Source organism: Paramisgurnus dabryanus, chromosome 3, assembly GCF_030506205.2.
Source record: "Paramisgurnus dabryanus chromosome 3, PD_genome_1.1, whole genome shotgun sequence".
Classification (NCBI taxonomy): domain Eukaryota; kingdom Metazoa; phylum Chordata; class Actinopteri; order Cypriniformes; family Cobitidae; genus Paramisgurnus; species Paramisgurnus dabryanus.
This window is the reverse complement of record NC_133339.1, coordinates 52,942,095-52,958,793: the sequence shown is the minus strand read 5'-3', so window position 1 is coordinate 52,958,793 and position 16,699 is coordinate 52,942,095. Positions and strand designations below refer to the sequence as shown.

At 39.3% G+C, this 16,699-nt stretch overlaps 1 protein-coding gene across 2 annotated transcripts in view; it reads right to left on the bottom strand.

The window, feature by feature from the left end:
* Positions 1-14,403, bottom strand: part of gprc5ba (G protein-coupled receptor, class C, group 5, member Ba) — a 30,365-nt gene extending 15,962 nt beyond the window's left edge. The window contains exons 1-4 of one of the 2 annotated variants that reach the window (XM_065249979.2): positions 13,979-14,403; positions 6,142-6,235; positions 2,018-3,035; positions 1,834-1,946 (exon numbers count right to left, since the gene is read on the bottom strand). In XM_065249979.2, the coding sequence (XP_065106051.2) occupies positions 1,834-1,946; positions 2,018-3,035 (1,131 nt within the window). In that variant the 5' untranslated portion in view covers positions 6,142-6,235; positions 13,979-14,403. The remainder of the gene's footprint in view (positions 1-1,833; positions 1,947-2,017; positions 3,036-6,141; positions 6,236-13,978) is intronic. The other variant, XM_065249981.2, reaches the window with a different exon arrangement.
* Positions 14,404-16,699: the final 2,296 nt, after the last annotated feature.

The following is a 16,699-nucleotide window of genomic DNA, read 5'->3' as shown; positions in this document are numbered from 1 at the left end:
TTAGAGGAAAAATCAAAGATCATATTATTGATTACCATACTTTAAAAAACTGCCCATTTATTTTGACCCAGCATCTTACATTCTTTAGCAAAGAGCTCTAATGTTGAGTGTTTGTGTTATCTCTCACATCAGTATCACACTGAGTCTCTCTCCTACGGGAGAGCAAGGATTTAGGGACATGTATCTGCAGAACAGCTCTTACTCAACATCTGCCATTTCAGACCAATCTCAAGCAACACAGAGACAAGCAAACATTATTGGTTTTATATTGTTCATTTGAATAATTACTTATTGATTAGGTTACAGTAGTTTTTTGGATGAAAGAACGTGTCTGTCCTTAAATAAATCAGCCATTATAACCTAAAGTGTTTAGGATGAATATGTACTGGTCTGAGAGTTTCTGTTCTTTGTGACTCATCCTTGATGGGCTGAAATATGTGCTTTTATTAGCATTAATGTTAGCTCTGCTTACTAAGAGGCTCTTGCTGCACAGCTGCATTGTTGACACGGTCTCCTCTATTTATAGTTGTGGTCAAGGCAAAGGAGAATCCCCGCCCCCTCCCTCCCCCTTAATGCCCTCTGTGTATTACATCACCCATCATTCAAGAAACAAATCACAACATCAAGAATACTCCAGAGATTCACAATAAATATTCAACTTCATTTAAATATCACATTTATAAAAACAACCTTTGTTCCTGAACTGTTATGATCCAAACCACTGATCTATATAAATGACTGGATTGCGCATGACGTCACAATTGCTCATTCTGAAATCTAAATAAATAATCATGCTTTGTACCGTATGTGCATGCAATAATTAGCTGGTTTTGTAATTATGGTATCTTTACAAGTTACCTAAACTTATTCAGAGAAATAAATCCATTATCCTGCCCGATTAAAACATAAACATTGCAAATAACACCAGAATTAACAATTAATTTACGTACACATATCCTAAAAATGAACCTTGTGTGGCTGATAGACTGTAAACTGGGTAAATTTAGAGGATGATTTTGAATAGAAGTCAATGACGCCCTCTGCCGGTTGGGTATACCAAGATGGCCGCTCGAACTCTGCACTGGCTTCACCTCACGCTGTTACGTTAAGCATTCTATGCGCAATCCAGTCATTTATATAGATCAGTGATCTATGCATGAGGCAAAAGAGACCATTACTGTCTACAGTCGCGAGAGGTATGTTCTGTATGCTATTGTTTATCATGTAAATAACTGATAATCTTACGATTACGTACGAACATCTATTCAGCCTGCTGTTCTGTGCTATTGTGCCTCTACAGATGAAATGTGTGTTCTTCGGCACGGATTTTGTAAATAATTTTATAAATAAATGCCACGTATAGTTAACTGCGACTTATATATGTTATTTCGTCTGACTGACGCCTTTTTGATTGGTGCAACTTAGGGAGGAGAAACTCTCTGAGTTTACAAAATAAAACCTGCTCCCGACCAGGTAATGTTCTAATTACCTCTCCTTCTGAAACAGGCTTGACTTACCCCGCTGTATTCTGAAACCGAAAACTCAAGAGTTTCCCTCATTTCAGGGTTAACATACTCAGAGTTTGCACTTAACCTCCTTTCTAAAACGGGCCCCTGGTCAAGACAGCGGACAAATAATCCTCAGTGCTATAATAACAACATAAACTGGAGTCCTTACCACCTTTACTTTCTTGATTTAAGTTCAGTTTGTAAATTATTTCAAGAATGAAAAGGCACACAAAGAAAAAGCAAATAAATTAAGGAAGTTATGGGGAAATGCTTTTTCCATGCGTTTCGTTATTTAGGGCAATTTATAAAACGTTTATATACTCACTGCTCCTCCATTCAGTATCATGGTCATCTCAGTAGGTTGGTAGACATTACTTCTGAACGGTGCGCTGGGTCTGGCCCCTGTGCTGCCATTATGATGGCTGCCGCTCCTTAACCCTACAGAAGAAAACAGAGGATGGCATCTGCTACTACATCCATATTCTAGTCATCTTTGTGCCTATTTGTACCTGCAGTGTTTTCATCAAAAGCATATCCCTGGTTCTCCACAAACTGCCTGTGTGAAAGTGGGATGTCTTCTTCAAGACTGGCCTCCCTCATGCGTGAAGAATTTTGGGACGTGTCAAAATAGTCTGGAGCCAAAGGCTGAGGTGGTGCTTGCAGACAGGCGTGAGCTTCAGGAGCAGCGTGGCAGAGCAACAACAGCCAGCCCTGTGCCACCAGCGCCACGGCCAACGACGGGTCGTCCCACTCCGGAGACTTGCCGAGCGTTTGGTTTCCGTAGATGTAGAAGCCGACCCAAGCCACCCACAGGAGAACGGACGACGAGCAGGAGACCAGAAGCCATACGGCATTACACCGCCACTTTCGTGTCTTCCCACACAGTGCCAGCCCAGCGGTTACCAGAGCGGCTAGCAGGAGCGCCAGCACGTAGGAACAGGCAAGGGTAAAGTCCAGGGGCTGGTACTGGCAAGCTGGGTGACCCTCCCTGAGCACTGTTAGGAGAAGCCACTCTGCAGCGATGATACCCTGTACTGCCGTCAGCCCTAGCGCTAATCCCACGAGAGTACACCCACCTGGGGTACGAGACTCACGGGCGAGCCTGCGCAGCCTCACACCCTGTGCTAACATGCAGGAAAAGCATAGGGCGAAAAACATCCCCCACAGGGCACGGCGCACCACACAAAGGCTCTCGTTGGCCTCAATAAGATATCCAAAGCTGAGCCCATACAGACCGACAATACCAAACAATAGCAGGAGAATCAATCCAATGCCACTCCGCTTCTGTGCCTCGGTGACTGAGCGCAGGCGACACAGCAACACCAGCGCCAGCAGGATAGCAGCTAATACACCAGACGCTGCTACAGCCTCCACCACCACGCCCCACATGGCATCCAGGTCACATAAAGGAGTGAAGGGTCGGCTCGGACCAAAACCGCAGCCCCGTGGGACAGTCGGCTTCTCTTCTTGGGACAAACTCACATCCAGCCCAGTGAGGAGTATGATCATCACATGAAATAATGCCATCTAAAAAAGAGAGAAAAAAATGAGAATGATGCATACAATGCTCCCAAAAATATATGGACCACACAAACAGTGACAGTCACAGGGTTTTGTAATTTTTTAAGGCACCATGTTCACCCTGACCTCTAGGACAGTGATTCTCAACAACAGTGGTCCCCACACACGCCATCTGGTTGGCCACATAGCAGTGATAGACTACTGACAAATGATTTCTAAAAATCTTTAAAAAAGTTATATTAAAATCAGATTTTTCTTATGAATTTATATGATTTAAAAACGCTCATTCAAGATCAGGGCTCGCAAAATATCAAAATCCCTGGTAGCCCTTCAGCAGGTACTCTTCAATTTTTGGTAGCCCGAAATGAATATAAGTGTCCCAAATAAAAAATACATTATGTTTAATGTAGAATTCGGATAAATCCTGGATTTCCGTACAAGCCAGCTGTTCCTGCCCATCCCCAGCTAACAATTTTTGGTTCCCAAAACATTCCCCTAACGTTAGTTTTTAGTTTCCAGAACGTTAGTTTCCAAGGTTTAATTTTGGTTAGCCAGGAAAGTTTTCTTTAAGAAAACGAAACGTTCTTTTTAGCTAACTTTGGAATAATTTTATGATTCTATTACTGAAATATTATATGAATGTATTATAACACAGGTTATTTTTAATAAAAAAATACCTCAACACATTACACATTGTATTTAGATAACATTGTATTTTATCAAATATATAAACAACCAGTGACTTCAACACAATATAGATGACTTAAAACATATATCACTAACGATATTTTCGTTCGCACATGTTTAATTTAACTTACTAAATGAAAAAAGAAAAAAGAAATTGCTAGAATAATGTTAGACTCTGAGGTAAAACAAAATAACAAATAAATAAACATTTAATTAACTTTAGGTTAACAGATCTTACCACTGCATTTTAGTTGCTTATCCATTATTACAACCAAAAGTTTTAACTTTGTCCACATAGACGTGTTAAATCGATTGAAAAATTACTCAATATATTCCTTCTCACATATGCAAGTTACTAAATGAACAAAGAGAAAAAAGTATGTCAGCTGGTGACTTTTTAATTCTAAAAACTTCACTTCCTGTAGTAGTTTTTATATTTTTTCAACTTATTCTTGACTTATGACATTTATATTTTTAATGAATTCCTTTAAACTTTTGAATTGGTGTTGAATTATTTGTACTGTAAGCTATTTATAGTTCACACAGAAAGAAATTTGTATTACCTCTAGACTTAGATTACATCCCAATATTTACTAAGAAGCCTTTTTAAGTAATGAACCGTTCACCTTTGTTCTTTATTATTCTCCTTATAAAATTCTTAGTGTGAATGCATTTGTTGGTATTTTAGTTGCATCTATTTAATCCGCGATAAAATAGGCAAACGCGATCTCTTCCATTGTTGAAGTTACAAGCCTAATGTGTGTCATGCAATATCCACTTCGCCCCACATGGTTGTAGTTTTTTTTACTAAATACATCAATAAATACATCAATAAGAAGCTATTTGAATAAATCGCAGAAATTTGGTAGACACATTTGTGGTGGTAGATTAGCGAACTTCCTGTCAGAACATCAGAACTGCAGGCATCAATCTAAAAACCATGGGTCTGAATCTGAATCTAACTAAACTAATTTCAACTAAATGGGCCATTCCATTTTTTTCCATGGGTTTAATTATGCTTTCACTCAGATAGTAAAGACTGACAAGACAATGTCAAATTACATACAATATAATTGCCCAACTAAATCTGAGAGAATGCAAAAACATTAAAATATTTTTCCTCCCCAAGATAGCCCCACGGGCAGGGCGGAGATACATTTTAACACATACCTATAAATAGCACATTTATATAAACTGAAATGGTCTCTTAATTTTTCTGCGGCTGTATATTTTGCCTATAGATTTAAGGCCCTATCATACAGCCGGCGCAATGTGTGATGCAATTGTCTTTTGATAATTTGAACCTGCCACAATTATCATTTTCACATTCAGCACCACGTTGTTTAAATAGCAAATGTATTTGTGCCCAATTTTGCACCCATGGGCGTTCTGGTCTGAAAATTAGGTGTGTTCAGGCGCATTGTTGGCGTGTTGCTATTCTGAGGCAACTAAAATAGACTAAGCCATTGACCAACAAAAACCTGGTCTTAAGTCTATGCCACAATATTGTTTTTGTTATTTCATGATAGACAGACAGACAGACAGACAGACAGACAGACAGACAGTCTATATTTTAACTTTTTGTCAATGTTGCAGCTATAATGAACTAACTTATTTAAACACTATTAGTCCAAGCTAAAGACCTGATGTTTATGTGTTACAAAATGTAGTCGTTGTATATCATGGTATGTTTATCATGGTATATTATATATGTTGCGATGTTGAATTTAATTCAAATATGCCAACAGTAAGACTACAGCATAAGTACATCTTAATTCTTACAAAGATGTGTTCTCTGTCCTTACGTCCTTCTGAGTTCGCTCTTTTAAGGTTGTCAGGCAAGACCTGTCTCCACGAGAACACCCTTTGTTATTGTATTAGTCTATAGTTCTTGCAAATTTAAAGTAAGTCAGCTGGTGATTTTGTTGTTTGAGCAACCTGCTAGCTAGGTTTCATGTGCCTGTTGATTAGATATAATTTTTGAGCGCTCTTGCTCATGTTATTTATGTGCATTATTTACATGCTACAGTAGTTACACTCCTTTAAGATAATGTAATTAATAGTGGGAAATAATCAGTTTTTAAAATTTTTTCGCTATCTATCATCGTTCATCAGACGTTCTACAACATCTGCTTCAGTTTTGTTTTTATTAACCCTTTAGTTTCACTTCATCACGCAGCTATTCCCGTTAGAGGTAAAAACATTTAATTCATTAATAATCTAGTATGTGTTCATTTCTGTCACAGTTTCTTCAAAATTAAGTTTGATTTGAGTGTTTTAATAAAAATATTTAAATTTTCTTTAATTTTCAACTTTTCTGAGGGGAAACCCTGAATATAATGTGGAAAATGGATTCTCTTTGCCAAATGTTTATGTGTGCCATAAATCAGCTGATGCAATACAAGTGTTATGTAGGTTAACAAACCTGGATTCAAACAGCAGGACAAACAGTTAACCTTAGTGAGAAAAACTCGGTGGCAAGACCACTGCCTTGATGAATGTGGGAAAAGAGATGAAACCTGCAGAACAAAAGAAAAGCCTTTAGTTTTTAAATATTACACGTTATATCTAGATAACGAAAATGTATGTCTGTAAACACTGTGATTTGGTACTGGAAAAGTATTTGTATAGGAAACGGAACAGATAGTATTCCAGTGTTCATTCTATAGAGTCGTATATCATATCAAAACATATCTGTGACCCTGGACAACAAAACCAGTCATGTCGCACGGGTATATTTGTAGCAAAAGCCAAAAATACATTGTATGGTTCAAAATTATATATATTTCTTTAATGCCAAAAAAATCATTGGGATATTATGTAAAGATCTTGTTCCATGAAGATATTTTGTAAATGTCCTATTGTAAATATACAGTGAGGTGAAAAGTGTTGCCCCACTTCCTGATTTTTTTGCATGTTTGTTACACTTTAAATTTTTATGAAACAAATTTTGTTTTTTGGCCATTTTTTCCTTTTGCCAGTGAATGAAGAGAAGACAGGAAAGTACAGGGAGGAGAAAGGGGTATGGGATCGGCCACTGACCACGAGCCAGGAATCAAACTCATGGTGCTTTCTCACTTTTGGCGACCCATGTTGGAGCGCTGCCCACTACACCATCGGCTCAGACGAAAACAATTTTAAATATTAATCAGAGATGACACAAGTAAACACAACATGCAGTTTTTAAATGAAGGTTTTTATTATGAAGGGAAAACAAAATCCAAACTCACATGGCCCGATGTGAAAAAGTGATTGCCCCAATTAAAACATAACTTACTTGTGGTTTATTACACACGAGTTCAGTTTCTCTAGCCAGTCAGTCCTGGCCTGATTACTGCCACACCTGATCAAAATCATGAAATCACTTAAATAGGACCTCCCGGACAAAGTGAAGTAGACCCAGCTACACATCATGTTGAGATTCAAAGAAATTCAGAAACAAATGAGAAAGAAAGTAATTGAGATTTATCCGTTTGGAAAAGGTTATAAAGCCATTTCTAAAGCTTTGGGTCTCCAGCGAACCACAGTGAGAGCCATTATCCACAAATGGTGAAAACATGGAACAGTGGTGAACCTTCCCAGGAGTGGCTGGCCAACCAAAATTACCTCAAGAGCACAGCGACGACTCATCCAAGAGGTCATAAAAGACCCCACAACAACATCCAAAGAACTGCAGGCCTCCCTTGCTTTAGTTTAGGTCAGTGTTCATGACTCCACCCTGCTGAAAAAACAGCATCAAACCAGCATGGGAATTATGCTGGTCTTTGCTGGTTTGATGCTGGTTTAGCTGGTGGTCACCAGCATACCAGTACCAAAACACAACATATGCTGGTCTTGCTGGTATGACCAGCATGGGATGCTGGTGCTAATGCTGGTTTGATGCTGGTTTAGCTGGTGGTATTGCTGGTTTGGTGCTGGTTTAGCTGGTGCTAATGCTGGTGCTGGTTTAGCTGGTGTTCATTAGCAAACCAGCACCAAAACACAACATATGCTGGTCTTGCTGGTATGCTGTTTTTTTCAGCAGGGCATAAGAAAGAGACTGGGCAAAAATTATCCAAGATCTTAGACGAAAACCACTGCTGAGCAAAAAGAACATAAAGGCTCGTCTCAGTTTTGCCAGAAAACATCTTGATGATCCCCAAGACTTTTGGGAGAATAATCTGTGGACTGACAAGACAAACGTTAAACTTTTTGGAAGATTTGCGTCTCATTACATCTGCTGTAAAAGTAACACCGCATTTCAGGAAAAGAACATCATACCAAGATTAAAATATGGTGGTGGTAGTGTGATGGTCTGGGGCTGTTTTGCTGCTTCAGGACCTGAAAGGCTTGCTGTGATAAATGGAACCATGAATTCTGCTGTCTACCAAAAAATCCTGAAGGACAATGTCTGGCCATCTGTTCGTGACCTCAAGCTGATGTGAACTTGGGCTCTGCAAGCAGGAAAATGATCCAAAACACACCAGTTTGTCCACCTCTGAATGGCTGAAGAAAACAAAATGAAGACTTTGGAGTGGCCTAATCCTCCAAACGAAGTATAAATATCAATTTCAGAAAATTTTGTGTTCCAGGGTCACATTTATAAATAAGCTGTAACATAAAAACATGTTTACACTTTAAACTCGTTTATGATTACAAGGTTCTTCAATATTTTTTACCTTTATTATGGCAAATATTTTTACTGAATGGACACAGTTTTCTAAAGTATTGGAGGTGGTGTTTTTTTTTTCAATTACTCACATTTCTAAACTTCAAGAGTATCCTGGAACTATTTCAGTCGGTTTTTAGAAGATATCATAGTACAGAGACTGCCTTGCTAATGACAAATGACCTACTGACTGCTGTTGACTTGGGTGAAAATGTGATTCTGATTTGATTAAATCTTACAGCTGCCTTTGATACAGTGGACCATGACATTGTCTGGAAAACTGGTTGAGCATCAGAGATTCAGCTCATACCTCCAATCAAGGACTTTCTCAGTGTCAATAGGACAGAAAATGTCCTCCAGCTGAACCATGACAAAACCGAGATCATTATTTTTGGTCCTTAAAAAAAAAAATTCAAACCTGCCTGGGAAGTAACTTGGGCGTATACAGTATTCCCCATATGTAAAGTCTCATGTAAAAAAAATCTGGGGGTTATCTCTGATTCTGAACTCAATTTTGAGAAGCAAATTAGCTCTATTGTTAAGAACAATTTCCATCAACTACGACCAATAATCAAGCTCTTCTTCAGGCTCCTCGATCACGCCTGAAATCTAAAGGTAATAAAGCTCTTGCAACAGTTGCACCTGCTCTCTGGAACCAGCGTCCTCTCAATATAAAGAATGCGTCTTCTGTTTCGGTTTTTAAAAAACAGCTAAAAAACCATCTGTACGTTCAGGCTTTTCCTGCTGAGTGATATTTGTCTCTCTTTTTAACATTCATAACTTTTATTTGTTTTATTGAGTACTTTTTTACTGACTGTGTTATGAGTGTTTGTTATGTCTCTGTACAACACTTTGGTCAGCAAGAGCTGAATTTAAATGTGCTTATATGAAAATAATTCTTACTTACACAGTGCTTTCTGTAAAGTACACAAACGTTATCACATATAACTTGTGCAGAACCTAAATGAAATGTACAGAACACAAAGTGGCTGCATTATTTTGATAATAAAATCTCTATATAATGGAATATAACAATGTATATTACCCACTATAATTAAATGAATGACAAGTTGAGTAGATGGGATTGAGTTGAACTCCCTGAATGTCTGCTCTTTAGAAGCTCTTGTTTTAGTAACATTCAACATTATATGTATACAGTATTGTGCAAAAGTCATAGGCCACAGTTTCAATGCAGTTTAAAATTGCAGTTTCAGTGCAGCTTCAAAAGCTGTATATCATCCCAATTGAGGCAATTGTCTTATCTAGCAAAACAATTGTCATTTTTGGCAAGAAAAATAAAAAAAATTCTGATTTTGCATCCTTGAGCAGTTTTGACCAGCACTGACATTTGTGCTTTTTTAGTTGCTTTTATTTGCTTTTTTTAGTTGATTACATAATAATGGCAAAAGTCTCATAACACTGTGTTCAGCACAAACTGGACTACAACATTTTATGATCATCACGTATGTACATGTTTGTATTTTTAAGAGAAAAATGATTATGCATGGTTTTGGAAAAAGCAAAATCAGTCCACAAAACCCATACTAAACATCCCAAGACTTTTCCAAACTGGATCTAGTAGTCTAGAGTTTTTTTCTTTAAAATGATGTAAGATCATTCTGCCTACTCATTAAAGGGACACTTCACTCATTTGCATTAAGCTTTGTATCGTTAGAACCCCAGTCATGTTTTTAAATGGTCGTGCATCATTCCCTCAGTTTCCCCTGAGAGAGGAAAAATACAGATTTCAGTGTTGCACTTCCTTCTTTCAATGATGTAAAAATCATCATTTTGCGTCATTGAAAGAAGGGAGTGCTATATCTTGGTCGAGGGTGTAAGTCTACAAACGCTCATTGCTTATTTTCCAAGGGGGGCTATGGGTGGGACCCACTCACGCTACAGTCCTATTACAGATCAGTGGGTGGGACTTACGAAATACACGAACATACCCAAAAAGAAACGATAAGCTGCCATCTTTATGCTAAGCTAAGCTAACAGATGATGTGGAGCGAGCCAGACTTCATGTTACAATAATAGTGGAAGGTAATCAATATGATATGGAAGAGGGTGATTTCGCATGATGCTCTAATCCGCTGTTCATGGCACCTTTATGAGCCACAATACAGGGAATAGCTGAGGCAGATGAAGGAACAGGAGGCAGCTGCGCGAGAAGCCCGGGGAGGAGGCAGCAGCTTCGGCCTCTGCTGCTTAGAGGAGCCCGGACTGGCTCGGGCGGAGTAGTAGTGCATGTACTCTCGCTTTGTGCCTTCTGTACGAAATGTATGCATCAGATCAGGATATAGACGTTTGTGTGGCGAATAGTCCTGGGGAAGAGAGTTACTTTGCGTACGTGGCAGGCGTGTTTGTTTCACAGATGCGTTTCAGTTTACGAGCACAGGCGCTAAGCCAAAGCGTGTCTGTGGAGTAAACATATTGTGCGGTGGACACGTTTGAGTGCGGCATTTTCTTCTTTGGGATTATTTACATGTTTGCGACAGCCAATGCCTGCAGGGATAAACAGACGTCTGACTATAACGTGAGTATTTCCATTTTCGGTTAATCGCTGCATCCCTAACTGCAATGTGTGCAAAATTCAGCTGCTAGGAAAAACACAACACTCTAGTTTCTCTAGTTTCTTTTTGTGTCCACTCCCAATTAAAACAGTCACTTTTAAATTTCTAAAGGCTCTGCCGGCACCTCCACGCAACTGCAGGTATGTCTGCGATCTGTGCTAATATTGCTAATAGAAACTGTCAACAAACACTTCCTCATCTGATAATACACTGCGCAGCTGACTTCGGCAGCGGTTTAGTTCAAAATGCGCAGTACTTTTGCAGTTAGGTCGGTTCGATCTCTGATCGGGGTCTCACCACAAACGAACCGCTCTAGAGTTCATTTCAAAGAGTACTCGGTCCGCTTGTTTGATCCGCACTAGAGTTCTCACCTGCCCAAACGAACCGCACCAATTGAGCAATCGAACTCTGGTGTGATTCAACCGAACTAAACAAGGGGCTGGACACACCAAAACTTTTAAACGCGGCTGAAAACGCCTTGAGGATGCCGAATGCAGCTGTTTTTCAGCTAAGTGCCAGCTTTCTTCAGCTGAGCGTTTGGTAGCTGTGATACTTCAGCTGCGAGCCGGTTGGTTGCTGTGGTAATGTCCCGCCCTCTCCTCCACTGTGATTGGGCTGCCGTGTGAGAACTGACTTTGACGAGCGGACCTTTTCTCCCAAAGTTGAATCTCTTTCAACTCTAGACTCTCAGCGCCGAGCACGTGACAACCGTCGAACGCCGGTTTTCAGCGCGGAAAAAACACGCTAGCTGCTGGCTTATTTGAAAAACGCAGAGCTTCCATTGGAAACAATTGAAAACATGCGCCGGCCGCAGGCGTAAAGGTTTTGGTGTACACAACCCCTAAGTCTATTTGCGCAGTGATTAAAAAAGTTTGTGTTTTGAGTTTGTGGCGCATGCGCCACAGTCGACCCCTGGGAGTTAAACAATAAACTGAAACAAAGACATTAATTAGTATTCATCCACATACATCAACGTGTGAACGCTCCACTTTCTCCACACTTGTAAGCACTGGGCCGGTAGTTTCGCATACGTCATGGGTGACCTTTCCACATGCTTACGCATTATTTAATGTCGCACTGGCGCATCACATGGCTAGTGCAAGACGAGAAGCTGTGGTTTACATATGTTTTCTACAAGTTTTCTAGCCAAAAATGAAAATTGTTTTGCTAGATAAGAGCCTTATGCCTCGTTTGGGATCGTTTAGAGAAGCTGTGTTGAAACTGCAATTTTAAACTGCATTGAAACTGTTGAGGTCCATTAAAGTCTATTAAATTGGGAAAAATCCTGTAATGTTTTCTTCAAAAAACTTACGTTCTTTTCGACTGAACAAAGAAAGACATCAACATTTTGAATGACATGGGGTTGAGTAATTTATTGGGATTTTTTAAGAAAGTGGAGTATTTCTTTAATAATGAACTGTGTTTTATATGCACAGCGTGAAAACTAAAGTAATATTGTACTTGGCCTGGCTGAGTATCTTTTTTCTTAAGTCTATTAAGCGCACTGAAGTCTACAAGCAAACAGATTTCTCCAAGCAAAGATTAACAGCCACAAAACTACATTTTTGATTTGCTTGCAAGACTTACGAGTTGTAATGTGTGATTGTGACATATGAGTTTTTCATCAAGTTCTTCCAACTCTTTTGTTGTGGTGTTTTCCACACCTTGCCACTGTGTGAAAGAGGGAAAAGCTGATGCCATGGTCTTCATTATGCAGTGATTACCATGGTAACGTCACTAAAAAGCCAAAAGACAGAAAGAGGTTGGGGGTGGGGGGTTTTGTCCACCCTGCCTGTGCACATCAACAACAAGCTTCCAGCATCAACACATGGCATCTGAACACAAATATTGTGAATGCATCTTATCCGTCTTTCAGCAACTGTGATTATTTTAGGATATGATTTGCTCTCTCCTGCACCCCCATCCACTATTAGTCTGTTCCCAGTCTTTTGTGCTGTTTGAGTCTCCTCCTCTTACATAACAAGGATCCAGCTCTTACCAGTTCTGCTGTATAGCTGAGACAGAGGCTTTGTCACGTGAGCCTTTTCAAACTATTGCTAGAAAGAGCCTGACCGACCAGCTACTAATCATGAAATCTATTTTGTGAGATGTTAAGATCTTTATTAGATATATATATAAACATGCATTTTTAAAAATGATTTGAGGTCTGTATTTCTCCATGTCTCTTTCAAGGGCCACTCAAAGTGAATTGCTCTGATTCAAAGACAGCTGTTAACAATTAACATTCTCGTGCATAATCTATAAATACTGTAAATATAAATAAAGTTGATATATGTCGCTTCACACATCCTAAAAAACAACAAGCCCTGTCTTACCAGTCTACCTCTTTACTCGTTCACTTGTGCTGCTCAGTTGCTATATTTGCTTTAGGCAGAGGCTGAGTTTACATAATATGCTAATATCTACATCCCTAATAACTGCTAGTGTGTAGCTTTCTAAACATGTCAGTCACAAGATTTATTTTACACATTTATAGATTATTATTTATGTCCAGACAACATAGAATCTCGGCCTTGTTTCTGGAAGCAAATCCACCTGTCAAACACATGTAAAGCTACTGTAAATACTGGAGCTCAACTCCACAGGACGGCAATAAATCCACCGAGAAACAAACTAAAACTCTTTCCGTGCTTCACATTTCTGCTTCGTTACATCTCTGATTTACTGCACTGCTGTATGCTAATGAACTTGACACTGGAAAATATTCAACTCCTCCTTTAATCGACTTTAACACGAAATACACGAATTTTGTGAATGATCGCACGTGTTTAATGGAATGGATTTTAATGCCCCTTTATATCAATGATGGTCTAAAAATTCCTGTATGCCAAATCGGTTTCAAAAAATGATATTAAAATGACATATGCAGACGTGTAGTGTTTTACATTAATCGTACCGTTTGTTATGTAAGATATGTTCTGTTAATATCTAAACAGTACACATTTTCACAGAAAATAAAGAATAGGCAAATGAAATATCAGAGAAAGCATGAGATTCGGTTGATGTTTGTGTGCACGTACCGTAAGAGATTCGAGCGTCTGTTGTGATCGATCTTTCAATGCGCGTGTCTGAGATGTCACATTTCGTCTCGTGCAGCCGCAATATTCAGTGTCGTCCTGTGTGTTTTTTTATTGTCTCCGCAATCTTCGGATCAGTCGAGGAGGCTTTGCTGCATTTTCTCATCATCCGATTAATAAATGTGATCATCGTTGAAAACAGACCGTTATAAAGAAAACCTCTCAGTGTCGTTGAGCGCGCGCTTCATCATAGCTATTTTTGAAACACGCATCGTGCGCGCACACGTGCCTCCTGTGAGATTTCTTCTGTTATGCGCTCGATTATTTCATGTTTTACTCGTTTCTTCTTTTAGTCAATCCGCTGCGCTATATTCCCTTAGCTCGCTCTCAGCTGTTCATTTCAATCTATCAGCGAGCAAGCCCCGCCCATCACTGTCACTCACGGTCAAGCCCCGCCCCTAGCTGTCACTCAACAGCTCTGCTGCTTTTAGCGCGTTTACTGCAACGTCATCCAGCACGGACAGCACTGGGGTGTATTTATTATATATCTATGGTATTTTTTTTATACCACATTCATATAACTGTGGGTCAATGACATATAGAAAACAGGCATATTTTTGGGGGGTATAAAATAACTTTTTGACATACATTTATCACTTTATTCTATAAAACCTAGCTATTTAGTTTAAATACATTTTCAGTATTTTTAATAATAAATTGTTTTGGTATCTTGTTAAATGTTTAATGTAATTTAATGTAATGGGTAGACTGGTACCCTTTCTAATTCCTGTAAAACTAGATTTAAATTCCTATTTATATATCATTTGAAAATTTATTCATTGGTTATTGTATATTTTATAATATAAAATAAAGAAGCTTTATGAATAAAGTTAAAAATCTGGACTGGGCTTATGGTATTGGCACCATTTAAGCCCAAATGTTCTAAATAAGACAACTTGATGACAGATTTAAAAATAAAGTAGTAAAACATCAATACATTACGGAAAATACACAGAATTGATTTTTGGTTCATTCACACTGCCAATCAGGCATTTGATATACATTTTTTTTGCTCACAAGCCAAAGTTACTAGCCACTCAGCATTTTTACTGGCCACAATTTTGTTGTTGGTAAAATACATTTTATATTATTAAACGTGACTTTGGCATCCTAAAATGACTTTTAAATGCAGATTGACTTCCAAAATTAAGACTAGATTTATTAACTGGTTACAAGGTATATCAGTTTAGAATCATATCATACATATAACATGCTAGAAAGGCATTAAATAGATTAACTTCTTATATTAAAAGTGAGGTTCGGGTGTAGAAGATAAACTGAAAAGATAAACTGATAAACACAAAAACCATCGACAAACACACAAAAAAATTAACAACAGCAGTAAATATTGTCAATATGTACATGAATTTTACTGTCAACTTGTTAATGCAGATTGTATTAAATAAGCTTGATAATGGTTTCTGTTAAAAGTGATTTAAGAAGTCAAGGCGATTTTTTACTGACAAATGTAAAGAGGGCATTATTGCCCAAAGTTGTCACGGTTAATCCGTGTCATGTCTTGTTTCTGTTCCGATTGTTGTCACCTGGACATTCATTGATTACTTACCTGCCTCATCACACCTGTATGTCATTAAGTCTGTGTATTTATACCCCTGTCTGTGTCACACTCACTGCTGGATCATTGTCGCTGATTCCATGTTTGTACCTGTTTCTTCGAGGGGGAGTAGGGGACATTGGGATCTGCAAGTTTCAAAGTCCCGATGTCCCTTGGAGCTGACCGAGAGGGATCGCTCGGAACTCCAGGATGGGCTCAAGCTAGCAGTCACCACGCCCGATTTATTCCCGGGGTGGTTGCTGCGACACACGAGCCTGTTCCTGCGAGGGATGAATCGGTCCAGTTAGCTCCCCTGCTGATGGATTTGTCTGGTCCGGTTCCTGGGAGGTCCACAGGCGTGATCGATTCAGGATTCTCTACGGATGCCACGCCCGATTATTTCCCCGGGGTGGTCGCTACCATGCGTGAGCCTGTTTCCCCGATATGATGGGAGTCAACTCCTGGGTTGATCGGATCCTCAACGATTCCCAGGAGTCATCTGGGTCAGTCCCCGAGATGACCACTCCGGTTTTTCCAGCTTCGCCCAGGCATTCGGTCCTGCCGGTTTCACCCTGGCTCCCTGCACTGCTGGTTTCGCCCTGGCTTCCTGCCCTGCCGGCTCCGCCGTGGTCTCCAAGCCCTCCTGTTTCTGGTTTTATCATTAAATGTTACCATGACTTGTGAACTCTGCAATTGTGTCCTTACTCTTGTTACCAGTCATGACAAAAGTAGCTTACATTAATATGATGTGTGAATATCTCCGCTCGCAGGTTTCCCTTGACTTCGGAAAAAAATGGGACGTGTGCATTTAAGTATGTGCTATGAATTTCTCTCCGCTCTTGCTCAGAGTGTGCACACACTTTAAATCTCTTCAATACTTCCATGCAATTGTTTTATCTTTCCCAAAGTGTGCAAATATGCACTAAGGCTGCGTCCCGTGCATTCGCAAATCCATCAGTGCTTGAGCTCTCTATGGTAAATAACCCCTATTGTACGTTGCACTGGGTTCAGGGAGTGCTCATGGGAGTTGTAGTTTCCCAGTGTCGCATTACGCATTGTTTATCATTTCGCATATTTTTTTTTTAAAACTACAAAAAGATTTTATTCAA